The 16,086-nt window shown below is 37.4% G+C and overlaps 1 protein-coding gene across 3 annotated transcripts in view; it reads left to right on the forward strand.

Moving 5' to 3' along the window:
* The window catches only part of LOC123318249 (SPARC-related modular calcium-binding protein 1), a 63,017-nt gene extending 47,805 nt beyond the window's left edge, over positions 1-15,212 (forward strand). The window contains exons 2-6 of one of the 3 annotated variants that reach the window (XM_044904871.1): positions 1,714-2,440; positions 2,560-2,679; positions 5,635-5,801; positions 12,953-13,406; positions 14,850-15,212. In XM_044904871.1, the coding sequence (XP_044760806.1) occupies positions 1,714-2,440; positions 2,560-2,679; positions 5,635-5,801; positions 12,953-13,406; positions 14,850-14,923 (1,542 nt within the window). In that variant the 3' untranslated portion in view covers positions 14,924-15,212. Of the gene's footprint in view, positions 1-1,713; positions 2,441-2,559; positions 2,680-5,634; positions 5,802-12,952; positions 13,407-14,846 lie in introns of all 3 variants that reach the window. The other 2 variants (XM_044904867.1, XM_044904878.1) reach the window with 2 other exon arrangements.
* Positions 15,213-16,086: the final 874 nt, after the last annotated feature.

Below are 16,086 nucleotides of genomic sequence, written 5' to 3' on the forward strand. Positions count from 1 at the left end.
CATGAATTTTTTCGTAGAGTGATGAACAGTCTGTAATTATACTTTTCAATTCGTAAAATTGTCGCAATAAAATGTTAATAATTGGGAGGACGATCTAGATATGTAATGATATAAAAATAAGAAAAATATAACTAGCAGTATCCAAAACTTTCTGGGTGACCCTGTGTATTTCAATTTATCACAGATATGTAGTTTTAACTAATTTCGGTATTCTACAGCCGCCCGAGATGTCAATAATAATTCTTGTAGAGAGTATCAGTAATAACATAATCTAGCTCTAGAATCGAGATACCCATTATGTGGGAATATGACACTTCAGGAGAAAATCGAATAACAAAAACTGGGTACTCTTTACCAGTCGATTCTTCATCTAGAATCAAGCAGGAATCTATAAATATTTATAATTAAAACAATCTGATACACTATGTTTTACAGACCCGAGTTCCAGCAAGTTTTGTTTTCCTGAAATGTTTGTTACACCATCAGGTCTGAAACACCCGGTGAAATATAGGTGATACATGTTTCTTGGGTATACTTTTTACGATTATTGTAGAAATATTTCTTCACGACATTGTGATAAAAATATATCGATGGCGAATATTGTTCTGTAAGTAACTTTTCATTGCCTCATTTTTCGAATATCGAAATCGATAAAGTTTCATAAGACATTGACAATCGATTTTATTTTAAAACTAATTAGAGACTTTTCCAATCAAGAAAGTAGGACAAGATTATTTATCGACGAGTACTTTAAATTTAATGAGTACATATATTCCAGTTACGGAATACTCGATTGATCCTTTTCTGGAAAAGGGTAGGTGAATTTAGTTTATCATTTATTACAATGATTCGTTGAAATCATGACATACATGGGTACGTATTGAAATATGCTCAGACATTTTTACAATTGACGATTGGATAGATCAGAAGCGGTTTTCACAACACTTTCATCACCCAATCGTGCAATTGACCGATCTATCTGAACAAAATATTTTCAATATTGCGACGTTGACGCTTATACGAAAAAATACTTCAAACTTTCGTTATTCCAAATAAGACACCCTCTTTATTATAACTTTTCTTGCTTCTCTATGCCCATCTGAGTATTTTTGTTTTCGTACTTCCCTATCACTATTCCAGATACTTTCGGTGATATTAACAGTTTTCCACAAAAAATTGCCAAAAACATGGACCTGATATGAATAGCAAAGACATTTGAGATTTTGGGAAGCTGAAATTTCATTCTATTCAAAATGAACTAAACTGACTAATTTATCGTGATAACAAGGTAAACGGAAGACGCTTTTGAAACTAACTGTATCGGGAATAGAACTACTGTAGGTCCATGGTGGGCAAATTTCGATGTTTTAGCACTACAGCTGTTAAACCAGAGGAGATAGACAAAATCTGATACCCCATTCTCGTTTTTTTTTTCTGAGAAACTAACAAGAGTAGTAGTCATTTTTGGCAACTTTCTCTTGTTTTCGAGTTATAAGCGAAAATTGGAAAAATGGGGATTTCGAAATAAATTTATATCTCCGCTAATACTGATGATAGAGCTCTGAAATTAAAACATTATACAGGCACTTTTTGAGTAGAATCCAGTGGCGTGCTTGCCTTTTTAGCAGGATTTTTAATTACGAAGCTATGACTGTGATAGATATCTTTTGATATACTGGATTGATTTGTTATTGAAAATTTTTTTTTTTGCAGGATACTTGCAAACCGAAAGCCTGTGAGAAAAAAACTGAAAATGAGAAACCGGTCTGTGGTTCAGATGGACTGACTTATCCTAATAGGTGTCACTTCGAAAAAGCACGATGCCAAATCGGCAACATAACTTTAGTTCGGAAAGGTCCATGCAAGCAGCATCGACCATGCTTCGAAGCTGTAGAATATGCCAAGCTACATCCGGGTTATAGTTTCAAACCCCAGTGTAGGTCAGATGGAAGCTACTCAGCATCGCAGTGTCACCCGGATACAGGTTATTGCTGGTGTGTTACTCCGATGGGAGTTCCTTTGCCGTTCACTTCAGTCCAAAGCAGAGACGGCGTTAAACATAGGTGTGGCAGAAAAAACAGAAAATCCAAGAAAAGGTCCCCAAGTAAGAAAAATCACGCCAGGCCTTGCAAACTGGCAGACAAGTCGAATTTTAACGGTAATCTCATTGGGATGTTCCTCATGGAATGGCAGAGGGATAAGCAAACATCGGGATCAGCCAACGATACTGTTGTGATAGAGTGGAAATTCACAGACCTGGACGCCAACAGTGATGGAGTCCTAGACAAAACAGAGTACAAAGATTTGAAAAGAATGGTGAAAAAGGCAGTGAAGCCGAAGAGATGTGGGAAGACGTTCTTCCGCACGTGCGATCTGAACAGCGATCACATTATAGAGAGGGACGAGTGGGCAGACTGCCTCGCAAGAAATGGAATGGACGGTAGGTGTTAATTCCAGCTAAATGGCTAAGTAGGTCTTCCTTGTTGAATAAAATGCGTTTCCTAATTGTTGATTATAGTTAGGAATTGCATTCGCGTACTTTGTTTTGAACTTAAATAGTTTCTTTGCGTGTGTTCTTGTCGCTGAATCCAGAAGGGCGAGGCGGGAACACAAACATCGACAGCGACGAAGGAGACGAGGAAATGGAACCACCGCCAAGCAGGTCACCACCTCACGGAGGTAGGATATTGTGTATATTAAAATAGCACTAACTATCTAGAGGCCATTAGTTCATAACCAAATTTTACGGAATCTTCAATATAAAACCTCTTTAGATTTTTAAAAGGTACTCCAAACATTTACAATTAAATGCTTGCTCACATTGAGAACTTGTGAAACAAGGTCACTCTGGGTTGTCTGCGTTGAAGATGATTCTCAATGTTAATTATCAATGTGCTTACTATACTTCGCACGAATTTCTTGTGATTGTGTCTGTCTGAAGCTCTTTTCAAGAACATCATCAATGATGTCTGAGAATTTGGGATGGATTTATTCTCTCCACCATGAGATATTAACAAACCCTATATATGTGGATTGCCTGTTGAACATTTTGGGAAACCGGAACTTACGGTTGTTCTAAAAATTTGGCTACATCGATCTGACTTATTTTAAGCTTCGCGCCGTTGTCGGTTCTACTGAAAACTGATATCATTTCTGGTTTTGAAATGCAGTGCCTTGTATTCTAACGCATCATCCAGGGTGTCTCTTCTAAAAATGTGCACCCTCTCAACAAAGAATCAGAATTTGTGACAGTCAGGCAGGTCGATTTTTGATGACAGGGGGACATGACCTGGTATACAAAGCTTGTTTCTACTAGCAACCCCCTGGAGATGGTTGCAACCTCGTCAGGATTGGAATATGAAACTTGGTTAGTTTTGTAGCACAAATGTAAGCATGGATTCAAATTTGTTAGTGTTCTTATTAAATGAATATTCACAAAGTTAAAGAAAATAGAAACAAGCTTTGCATCCCAGATCATGTCCCTCTGTCATCAAACATCGACCTGTCTGAGTGTTTTCACTAATTCTGAAAATTGTTGAGTTATTGAGGATGGACACTTTTAAAAATGACATCCTGTATATACAGGGTATTCCAACGAAAATTTTACTCCCCAGAACTCATAAACCAAGAATTTCCGAAGTTTTGAAAAAACATTTTATCTTCTATTTTGAGGACGAATTTCTATCATGAGCTTGTTCCGAAAAAAAACACCCCCATGAAGGTGGCATCAAACATTTTTTGACTAGGCAAGGGATGTCGGGAATTCATTAGTTTGAAAGTTATTTTTATTCTGTACATAAGCCAGAAAAAAATTAAAAATTGGTTCATTATACACCAAATAATGTTATGATTGAACTTGCCGTCAAAAGGTGATGTTGAACAAACATCAAACTCAAGAATCTAAGAGTTTTGTTGAATCCAAAAATAATTTTCAAGTTCTGTATAAGGAAGAAAGAATTTCTATGACCTCGTTGTTCAGAAAACAAAACCTAAGTTTGGCATTAACCACCAACATTTTCTGAATAGGGAGAAAATGTTGGTTGGGTTTAGTTCAAAACCTTTTTCTAAAACACATCTGCCATCTCTTTCCTATTAGAAAATTTTTTCGGGGTTGTTGCCACCCTCAGGTGGTTTTTTCGGAACGATGTAGTAATAGGAATTCTTTCTCCCATTGATTTATATTTTCGAACAGTAAAATAGTATATGCAATGTATTGTAGCAATAATACTCTAGTAATAATTTCTCAATCTGACAGTTCAAAGATGATAACAAGGCATTTTTTTTAAATATCCCCCTTCCTGTATCTCTAATCATTTCTGTATTCATTATGAAAGTTCTAGATAATAAAATTGTATACAACTTTTGTCTGAAGCAATTTTTCATACCCTTAACCGTTTTTGTACTAGAGGGTGATAAGGGCGAGAAGCTTCGCAACACATGTGAAGGGCCAATGTCAATGTAGAAACTAGAAACCCACTCTAATGTACATTCATCGCCATATCATTGTTTTGTCTTGCTGAAACTGTCAGATTATTTTTTTTTCATAATTCTTGAATTATCAGCTTTAACTTAAGGTAAAAAGCTTTTTTTTTTGGTGTAGCAGGGGGAAAATCTGCAAGACAGACGAACCACCCTCATCTCCTGAGGGGGAACAGTGTTTGGTTTCTCACTCTCCTGAGCTCGAGACCCACTAAAAACCCTACTGCTTGTTGAATTTTGGTTCCGGGCATTTGCCTATAAACCGTTCATCTCTTGGTCGGTGGTAAAAAGCTACCACGCCCGAGAATGTACACGTGACGTTTTTTTTTTGCAAGTTTGGCACCCTCCCATACATTTTCGTCACGCTTAAATTGTCAGATTAAGAGAATATAGATACTTTTCAACAACATACACATATCTAAATCTGACACGCTCGGGTATGTAAAATGATCGTTTGTTTTACTATTGTGACAGGCTGTCCTAGACAATGCTCTCTTTATACAGGTCTAATTTTCGGTAGAGGTACTCTATAGGGCCCAAGGTATCTTACCTTATGTTAATCTGATACGCTCGAGTAAATCCCGAATTTCCCTCTTGGGCTCCCCAATTAATTATTATGAGGAGAAAATCAGTGGGAGGTCGAGAGGGATTCTACGGAGCAGAAGATCGATCTCAATTGAATATTAGTTTGTATATTTTTCGATATATCGTAAAAATTTGGTGCTTTGGTGGAAAAAAAACTTCAGTTTGTGTGGGGATGTTTAAATTCATTTTTTATTTGTGTTTATCTAAGTAAATTTCATTTTTCTCTGTTTTAGTAGGTTCTTCCTTCGATTTTATACATTTTACTGTTGCGAAACAATTTTTTTTATTCTATATATGTGTTCACATCTAAGAAACCGACAGTTACGTTTTATTTTCTGTAAGTTGGATACAGTATAGCTTCTCCAGGTTCTCATGTTTTAAGCGCCGTTTGCTTTGGCTCTAACATGATGAATGAATATTTCTATTTCAATGGGTGATGGGTCTTGTATTATATCATTTAAGTTTTTCGAACTATTACGAGATTGCAATAAAAAAGTCTGTCTCCTGAATTCAAACATGTTTCGTCGATGAATTTCTTTACTACATCTAACCAACTTTATTTCAATACAGTTCTTAACTCAGACGGTAATCCAATGTATCCTAGCCATGAGGATGATTCTGCAGAAATACATGAAGAAGAACCGGCTAATTGTTTATCGGACAGGCAAACGGCGTTTTCCGAGGGATCCCATCAGCTGTATATACCAGAATGCACTTCTGATGGGCGTTATCATAAGGTGAGTTGTATATTTATATATTTCTTCAAGCAATTGCCTGCTTTTTTCACCGTTTGTGTTAAAGTTATGAGGCCGACGTCCCAAACCAAAAGTTTTGTTGATCTTTTCAAGAGATTTTGATATATCGATCACCAAAAAACCTCCTAAGCTGTTGATCCTCTCATCTACATAAAATATACGAAGTTTTCCAGGGGATATGAGATTATCTCAAAAAACGTCAAAATAATTTCGCAGTTCGGGTGAAGATTTATTCTTGAGTTGTCAACGTGCAAAAATGCAAACTGATGGTGAGAACAAAAGATTCAACCTTTATTTTCATATTGTATTGATGTTGAACGATTTAGAAATTTCCGGCCCTTTTTGCCTTGGTCATGTTTTGGGAGTAGGCTTCTTCAGAGTTCTGAAAGTACGAAAGAGGAATTGAGTTCGATTTCGTTGCCTGGATAGCATCGGAATACTATTACATAATACCTCCCAACTCAGACTAGCTTAATTGTCAGTTCTTCGCCGTTTTTCCTCGAGGTGGATGTTTTGTTGATCAGACGAGGTCGAATAAGATCGAAACCATGTTCAACATCTACTCTTTTTCGATGGGGTGATCTTTCCGCCGGCATCCCGAATAATGGCGAGTGGATAGTTGGAATAAAATCATAACATAATGATAATTGTATCGACTGGTTATGCCTCGGAGGTTATTCTTATCATTGCATTCAGGTCTCCCTGAACAAGGATTGTTATTGTTCATGGACTCAGCTTATAGCTGCAGCAGTCATTAATTTGAATGAATCATAAAAATGTTACACTTAAACTAGCGGCTTACGGACCCGATAGACATATAAAGGATTTACGTCTTTGATTATTCCTGGACTTAAATTATCTCTACATTCCAAGAATACAAAAAGTCCCTTGAATATAAAACTTTGCCCCAGATATTCAGAAGTTAATTAATTCGACATATAAAGTAACCGGTACACATGCAATTCAATTAATTGCATTGATTAATTATCAATTGAGGAAAAATAATGACAATACTGCTGACAGTAAAGTTTTTTCCGTTTTAGGTTGCCTATCGTTAGTTAGATTTAATTGATAAGAATTCGAAATTTCACTCAACTTAAAAAAGTTGAAACATTTTTATTTCACAGAATGGATAAACGTCAACTCACCCTTTTGTTGCTATGGGTTGAATAATGTCGTCTTTAAACGTCAAAATAAAAATAGGTTTTGACCGTGGCTGAATAGTCGTTCTTGAAGCAGGCCGGCCGGGAGCCAACATCATCACGATGTATATTAAGAGGGGTTTACACCGTTTTAGTGATCACTTCAGAAAGAAACCACTAATTTTTATGAGGTTTTCATTATAATTCAGTTTTATCAGTTCGTCACCTCGGAAAGTCAGAAAGTTTTTTTATTCGTCAAACGAAAAAAAATTTTTTTTCATTGAAGAACAAATATTCATTCATGTTATTAACTTTCCGAGGTGAAATTATCTCTTCTATGAATTTCCACATGAAAACATTTTTGGAAAATTCTTGACATTGGCTACAATTCGTATTCTGGTGAATTTGAAAAAAGACGTTCGTTAAGTGCTGCCATCTTTTCGACGAGAGTGGAAACTATTGTAATATTCGTAGCTTCTACTTATCGTTCCTTTTTTTTTGGTGTAGCAGGAGGAAAATCTGCAAAACAGACGAACTCTGCTGAGGGGGAACAGTGTGGGGATTCTCACTCTCTGAGCTCGAGACACACAAGAAACCCTTAACTGCTTCTTCATAGGTTCCGGGCATTCTGCCTATTAACCAGTTGACTCTTATGGTTTCTGGACTCCCACACGATCATAGTCGTATTGATAGTTGTATGCTGCCTATAGCTTTTATAGGTTAAGCTCTTCTTTGGTTACATTTAAAGCCTTAACTGATCTCTCGGTCTTCGGTGGTAGGTTCTTGACCTTCTAGCTTCTTCCGTTGGATCGTAATCGACTAATCTTCGTAGTTCCTCATTTGGATGTTGTTTGGCTTTGTCGAATATCCTTTCCGCCTTTCTCTTCATAAATTCTGTTACTGGTTCCCATTCCAAGTCCTTGTAGATTTGTTTGTTCCTAACAAACCAGGGTACGTCCATCGCCATTCTAAGGAGTTTATTCTCAGTGGCCTGTATTCTCTTGATGTGGGTCTTGGCTGCGAAGCCCCATGCCGCCGATCCATATGTGAGTTGTGGTCGCGCAATAGTTTTAATCATCGTCAACTTGATGTTCTTATTCATATGACTTATTCTGCCTATGAGTGGATAAATCATTGCGGCTTTTGTTTTATCAACAGCACATTTGATATGGTTTTTCCATGTAAGTCCTCTGTCAAGCGTCACTCCTAGGTATGTTGCTTCATTTTTCCATTCAACCTCTTCTCCATCAACTTCAAGGTTTTCTTCCATCCTCAATCTTCTCTTTTGCAGTAATATTGCTTGACTTTCTTCCATTGATTTGGATTTTCCATTTGATGCACCATTTGAGTAATTCATCTATGGCTTCCTGCAGTCTCCGGTGTATGATCTCTGGGCGTCGATGTCTGAACGCTATTCCTGTGTCATCTGCGTACAAGGTGAGCATATTTCTAGCATTCTTCGGGATATCATAAACGTATATTACGTAAAGCAGAGGTCCAAGTACCGATCCTGGTGGCACTCCCGCTTCCAATTGTCTGGTTTGAGAGGTTGCTCCATCTATCTTCACATAAAAGTTTTTATTCCTCAGATAGTTCCTTATAATCTTGCATAGCTTGGTCGAATATCCTGCTTTTATCATCTTGTAGATTAGGCCTTCGTGCCATACTCTATCAAAAGCTCTCTCGATATCCATCAGAACTAATCCTGTGGTCTGTTTGGTCTGCATTCCTTCGGTGACGTATTCTATGAGCCGTAGTAATTGGAGTTCAGTCGAGTGTTCTGCGTCGAAATCCAAATTGTTCGGGTGGAATTATCTTCAACATTTCTGTTTCCTCATTCAGCCTTTTGGCGATAACCCTCTCGACGACTTTTCCTAGTGCTGATAGTAGGCTGATGGGTCTATAATTTTGAGGAAATTTCCGTTCCTTTCCAGGCTTGTTGAAAACTAACATTTCTGCAGTTTTCCATCTCTTTGGGTAGTATTCGGTCCTCATCACTCCGTTTGTTATATTCGTCAAGGCTGCTATTCCTTTTCTAGGCAATTTCTTCAACATATAATTCGTTATCCTATCTTCTCCCGGTGCTTTCCGGTTTTTCAGTTTCATTATGATCTCTTTGATTTCTGTTGGTGAAGCCGGTTTTGGAATGATTTCGGTTTCCGGTGGTTCCATCATCAGTTCTTCGTTTGCCTCCACTTCTTCTTCTAGATCTTCATTGTCATCATCATTTCTGTAATTTATTCTGGCTTCTCTCTCAATTGAGTCGGCAAGTGCTTCGGCTTTTTCAAGTTTCCTATATAAAATTCCGTTTGCTCCATGCAGTGGAGGTATAACTGTCTGTTCTCGTCGTAAGCGTTTTTGCATTTTCCAAGCCGAGTGATCTATTGTATTCAGTTCCCATCGATATTGCTTCTACTTCTTGACCATCGAATATTTGGTCGAAATGGTGATCCATATTCCTTCTAGCCAGTATAGCAACGCCACCTGTGCTGTTAGGTCTATCATTTCTGTAGATATCGTAATTGGGAAATGCTATCCGAACGTTGGGGTTAAGTCTTGTTTCTTGGAGAGCTATGACATCCGGTCTCTTCTCTTCAATCAGTTCTTCGAATTCTGGTCTGCGGGCTCTCAATCCTTCGACGTTCCAAGAGACGATTATGAGATTGTTCTTTATCGTCGTATCAGCCATAAAATATTCTTAATAATTTGCTGCATCTTCTTCTCAATCTCTTTCTCCAGATTCTGCATCATCGTGCTGAGGAGGTTTTTCGTGAACTTATCCAGTTCCTCAGTGATTCCAGAAATTCCTTTTCTGGTTTCGGCTTTTTTGACGGTTTTTGCCTTTTCCGTCTTTTTCTCTGGTTTCTTCGTCTCTTTGACTGCTTTGGTTGCAGTTTCCTGGGGTTTCTTCACTTCCGAAGAGTTTTGGGCTGGCTTCGGAGTATTTTGTGTTGGCCTCGAGCTGGTTTGGTTTGATCTTGGCGAACTCTTCGCCTTTTTAGTGACCAATTTCCATTCGCTACATCCCTTGTAGCTGGCTGGATGTCCTTGCTCTCCACAGAGAACACAAGAAGAATTTCGCTCCTCGTTCTCCCTGGTGAGCGTACACTCCTTTGAGCTGTGATTACCGGAGCATTTCACGCACCTCCATGGAAAAGTGCACTTACTTTGGGCATGTCCATATCGCTGACAGCGATAACATTGTCCAGGCCCGGTCGTCCTTCTCTTAGGTTCAACAACACAGTTCATGTTGTAGCCTCGAAGATACCCTTATTCTGGGTTTTGACCAGCAATAAGGGCATCGGCTTTTTTGTTATATTTGAGGTCATCCTTATGACCTCAGCATCGACGATCCCTTGATCCTTGAGGTCGTCAAGGATCGTCGGGATATCTGCATCCAGCGGTAGGTATCTCACTACCGCGTAGATTTTCTTTTCTTCTTCCCGTTGAAGAGTGTAAAACTCCCTATTTATTTTATGAAGGAAGTCCGTCATCCTTCTATGGTCATCGGCGGTTTGTGGGACGATTCTTATACCGTCCTTTACTGTCGACGCTCTTTGGTATTTAATACCGTTCCGTATCAAGGCGTTTGAAATTGAAGTCCATTCGGACGTACCTCTCAGGGTGACTGGGGGGATTTTTTCTTTCCTCTCCTCCACTGGAGTAGTTTTCTGTTGGGCTGGGGTTTCCAAGACTCTTTTTTTGTTCGAGTCTTCATTGGACGAGGAGCTATCCTTTCTCACTCTCTTGGCGGGTGGGGAAATTTTGTTTTGAGGGGTTTTGACCACCTCCATCTTTTGTTTTTGAACCGGTAAGGTCACTTCTTGAACTTTTTGAGTGCTTTGGAGTAAGGACTTTCCTTATTTTCCTCCTGCAACTCGAGCCTCTCCCTGAGATTTTTAATCTCAGCAACTAAGCTAGATACGCATCTATCTAGCTCATTCACCCTCGCTTTCAAACTTGCGTTCTCCTCTCTCAAAATATCGTGTTCGGACACGACATTATCGATTCCTAGCGCGTCTTCTTCCATTACGGAATCGCAGTCTGAATGGTCAGACATTTTAAAATCTAATTAATAATTACTATGCTACTCAAAGCAATTTAAAATAAAATTTTTCAAGACAAAAAAGAAAAATATATCTGATGCATAAAAACAAAACGACTCATCAAAAATTCTCTACGTTATGAGAAAAATCGGAAAAAAGATACGAAAAATAAGCTCACTTGATGTTTTCTGCAGTACCAACGAAAAACAAATTCTGGACACTTAGAAAGAACACCAACTTTGAAAATTTTAACGAATTAAAATTCCGATAACAAATATAGAACCTACACAAACTTCACAGACGGAATCAAATATTCCGTAGCTTTGTTAGTGGGCCCTTTCACTTCGACTTTCTCCTCCGCTTTCTCTTTTATATCACTAGGAGCACTATAGCACGCCTTCTTTCTTGAGATTTCACTCAAGACTGTATCGTTCAAGTGTTCTGGCAACACCCCATATTCTGGTAGTCTTTCTCCCTTTACGCCTTATACAGATGACAGATGGTGAGAAAGTCCCGTGGTATAAACTCCTCTTAATCGGGTTAAATTAATCCAGTTGGTGGTAAAATATAGATTCACTGAAAAGGTAGATCGCTGGGCTCATTAGTGTCATTTCATGATTTGAATGGTTCTCTGAAAAATTTTATCATTTGAATCCTAATCAAAATGGAATAAAATTTTGTATACAACAAGTGTGTTATAAATGTTTATTCATTCCAAGAAATAAACCTACTCTCCCTTCGTGCTCCTGGGTGACAATTTCTTCTCATGAATAAACATACTTTAACTCACTTTCTATATAAATAAATATGAAAGAGGAATAAAAATTTCGGTATGGTCATAAGAAAATACATAACTCAGTTTAATGAATTCAAATGGAACTCTTGTTCAAGGAGAGTAACAAAAGAACAATTTCTCATACCTATCTCATAAGCTGAGAGAAGCAGTCCTGCTTCGTCTTCTGCTGGGATTTTGGATTCTAAAGCTTCAAAGTGCAACGACGTGAACTATTTTTGAAAATAAATTAAATGATTCAGATGCTTAACATCCGTCGATAATTAATCAATTAATTAATTTCGTTTATTTTTCATCTGCATTCCTCTGAAGGCGTGATCCATTTTATTATTTGATTTGGTGGAAAGACCACTCTTCTGGAGAAAAGTAGCTGCAAATCCTGGTTTCGGTCTTATTTGACCTTATCCGTCAACACAACTCTTTGAATTTTCAACAACCCTGTGGGCCTATTGGGCCAATCAAAGATTAGAGAATCTTTGGGGCACATGGAATTGTGGTTTTGTAGTAGAGTGAGGTATCACATAATTACATTTCTTGGTTTTTGGGCGTCATAGTCCAACATTATCAGTGTTCATCGATTGACGATTGTTTGGCCGCAAACATAAAGGGGAACTTGAAATAGTTTCTACCACTATTTGCTGGACGTTTTGTTACTGAAATATTTCAGATTGAGTTACGGACTGATGATTCTCCGTTTTATACCCATTCAGCAGGATTATTGTTCGGTTCATTATGATCATCCCTGCATTTACTTAAAGATGTTATCTATATAGAAGATTCTTTCCTGCTGAGTAAATTGAATACTTTATTGCGTGTACTATTACCCCTAAGTAGAATTATAAAAATAATGATCGAAATGATTTTTTTACATAACTTATATTAATTCTTCTTCAAACAATTATTGTAATAATATTTGGAACATTACCAACAAGCAATGGGAAGCTAAAAAAATAAATATTATGAAATATAATATTTCACTGAATAATATTAAGAATACAGAGGAGAAACATAAATTCCTCTTTCTCTACCGAGCGTTAACAACTTTCACACGAAGAATATTCCCATACACATAGCAGATTACAAATATGAAATTCTTGCCAACAATCTCGACTTTAAAAGGTTTTACTAATAATTACATCTGTCATATTTTAGGTTCAGTGCTATAAATCAGCTGGCTATTGTTGGTGTGTAAACGAAGACACAGGAAAGAACATTCCTGGAACGTCAATAAAGAACGCCACCCCTAAATGTGATGATTTACTAGCGACAACTCGACCAATGAAGGGATGTCCAGAGGAGAAGAAAGTAGTGTTCTTGAAAGATTTGATGCAATTTCTTCAAACAAAAATGAACACCTCGTCAACTTTTACCGATCTCATGTGGAAAGTTTCAAAAGAGGAACAAACTGCTAAGCTGAGTTTCGTTATGTTAGACAAAAATAAAAATAAAATGTTGGATAAGCACGAATGGAAATCATTCAAAGATATGGTTCTAGAAATGAGGACATTCAAGAAATGCGGCAAAAAATTGCCAAGGTACTGTGATATCAACAGAGATAGGCAGATAAGCATGACAGAATGGTTACTCTGTTTGAACGTTCAACAAGGTGAGTTTAGTTGAATCTTAGCTACCTATTTATACATATACAAATATATTTTTTTGTGCTCTAACTATACTAAGACTTTTTCCATTGAAAATATTAGATACAGGCTGGGGAAATGTCACTCGCAAATCACCACCTTTTTATATCTTCGAATGGTTCATTTTTATGAAGCCATACGTTTCAAAATACCTTATACCTTATCTGTTATTTATTATATTATTCAAGATTTAGCTCGCTTAATCCATAACTAGAAACAGAAATCAAACAACACTCATTTTATCTACATGTTCGATTGTCATTGAGAAGATGAATATTCGTTCCTGGTAGTTGGGGAGCCCACGATGCTAATCTGGGATTTACTCGCTGAGAGTCGTAGAGACCTAATGCATTTTGAAGATCAGACGTTAGATAGAGAAAAAAATTCTATGATGTATGCCTCTCACCGGTGAGGAAAGCGTCTCCAGGTTTTCAGAGATGTAGGAAAATGGTCAAGTGTACATAGTCGAGCGTGTCAGATTAAGTCACTGTATGTGCCCTACGTATCTCTATCTCTGATAATAAACTCATGTTAATTTGACTATTTGCGTGGTGGGGCTGGGTACGGAAAAGTTGAATATGGTAAAAAAAAAACTTTCGAACATGTCAGATTTTCGTAGGATATCTTAAATGGTCCCAAAGGAATCTACTTTTCCAGAGACTGACAATTCGGATGGAAGGTCACAGCGGACCTTTGAAAATGTAAAGAAAAATCGATACTTGAACATATTCGAGCTTGTCAGATTTTCATCAGATGGTTAACACGTGTTGCAGACGTGTTGACACATTAATCTGATCAGAGTTCTTAATCTGGCAGATGATAAGAATTTGTTCTAAATATCTATCTTCCTGTACCTCTAATTCTTTTGTATCCATCATGAATGTTGAAGATAATAAAATTTTATACAACTCTTGTCTGAATCAATTCTGTATACTCTTACTCTCGAACTTTTTTGCCAGCTCTCGCTATCGCTCGGCCGCAAACTCGTCCTCGACTGGTAAATGTTACTTACATCCCTTATAGTATGAATAACTATTTCATCTCCCAAATCTTTGCCTTATGTACTAAGTTACACAGCTTATCCATGAGATTTCTTACTGACAAACTGGTTAATATCAAAATGAAAAATGAATTTCCGTATTTCAGAAACACTAGTTCCCAGTTCCTTTTATATGGCGTTGAAAACAGTATTCTCCACCGCAATTTGTAGCAGATAAAACATTGAGGAAAACTAAATAAATCGGTTTTGGCATTGCTCCGATTTCTTTTCTATGTTAGCATTCAGCAAAATCTTCTGTTTGAATAATTTTCCAAGAGATGTTATTCACTTGATATACATATAATTTTTTTTTCCTCTTGAAATACCAGATATTCCTTCCTGAAATAATGCAGATTTTTTTTTCTAGCAGCCGGTTCATCATCCACGAATACAATGACCAGGTCTGGGAAGGAAAACCCGTTAAGTATACTAAAAGCAGATTGATGTGATGCATGAAAATGCTAATGCATACCAGTGTAAACGAATGTTTTCGAGAGTGCTTGAGTGATTATTCAATGAAGAAACCTAATGAATTTTATGAAAAGTTGTGCGGAAAAACACGGCTTCGATGTGATTATTATACCTATTATTGTGTACAGCTTGTGAGTTGCCCTATTGAAAGATGCATTTCCTGTGCTTATTTATTTGAGATCTCTTCTTTTTGTACTAATATTATGAATTGATAAGATTTTTAAACATTGTTGTTTATGATTTATAAAATCTTTGTTAGATGTATATTTTTTTTATTTCGAAGCCTAAAGCTAGAGGAAAAGATAAAATGATCTTCGGCAGTTGAGATCTGAATTTGAAATGGAACATTCACTTCTGAACGGATTGAATCGTTTCAATGGGACTGATCCCAGAATATACCACCTCACAAATGCCAGCATGCCTACAGAACGAGCCGTTCAACAGATAGTGCTGTGTATCAGAGTACCTACTCTGAGTGACGAAGAAATTACAATGTGTGCTTTCCTTGACATATGTGAGGTATTTAACAAGACTAAAATGGTGAGGAGTGAAAAAAACTATGAGATATTGATGACGGAAATTGCTGAGACACACATCAAGGGGGATAGTAATATCTCCTCTTCTATAGAGCCTAGTTGGATGGACTGCTCCACATGATTACGGAGACTGGTTTCGGATGTGTAAGCTATGGCGAAGACATAGTTCTCATACTAGACGAAAATTCGAGAGCAGATGGGCCTCTTATTAAGCAATGGTGCTTTCCAGAGGTCTGAGCATTAAACCAATCAAGACCACAGTAATCCCATTTTCCTGGAAAAGGAAACTTCCACATATGAAATCCATCTCTCTAAATTGAGACATCAAGTAAAAGATCTGGAAATAGGCCTAGACCCTAGACAGTAAGCTTCTGTGTTATATTGAGATGGCTGCTAGTAAAGCAGGTATTGATTGCTTTCAGAAATTTTGCTGATGATACTTGGGAATGTGACCAGAAAATACTGCGAATATCGAAGAAAGGTACGGGTGATGATAGAATGATGAATCAATCAGAGAGCTTCGTCCACTCTGACTTAATACATCCCATCGGCTAATCTAATCACTACTAGACGATGAAGAAAACAAACATCGAGGAAACA

This window comes from Coccinella septempunctata, chromosome 1 (genome assembly GCF_907165205.1).
Source record: "Coccinella septempunctata chromosome 1, icCocSept1.1, whole genome shotgun sequence".
NCBI lineage: Eukaryota > Metazoa > Arthropoda > Insecta > Coleoptera > Coccinellidae > Coccinella > Coccinella septempunctata.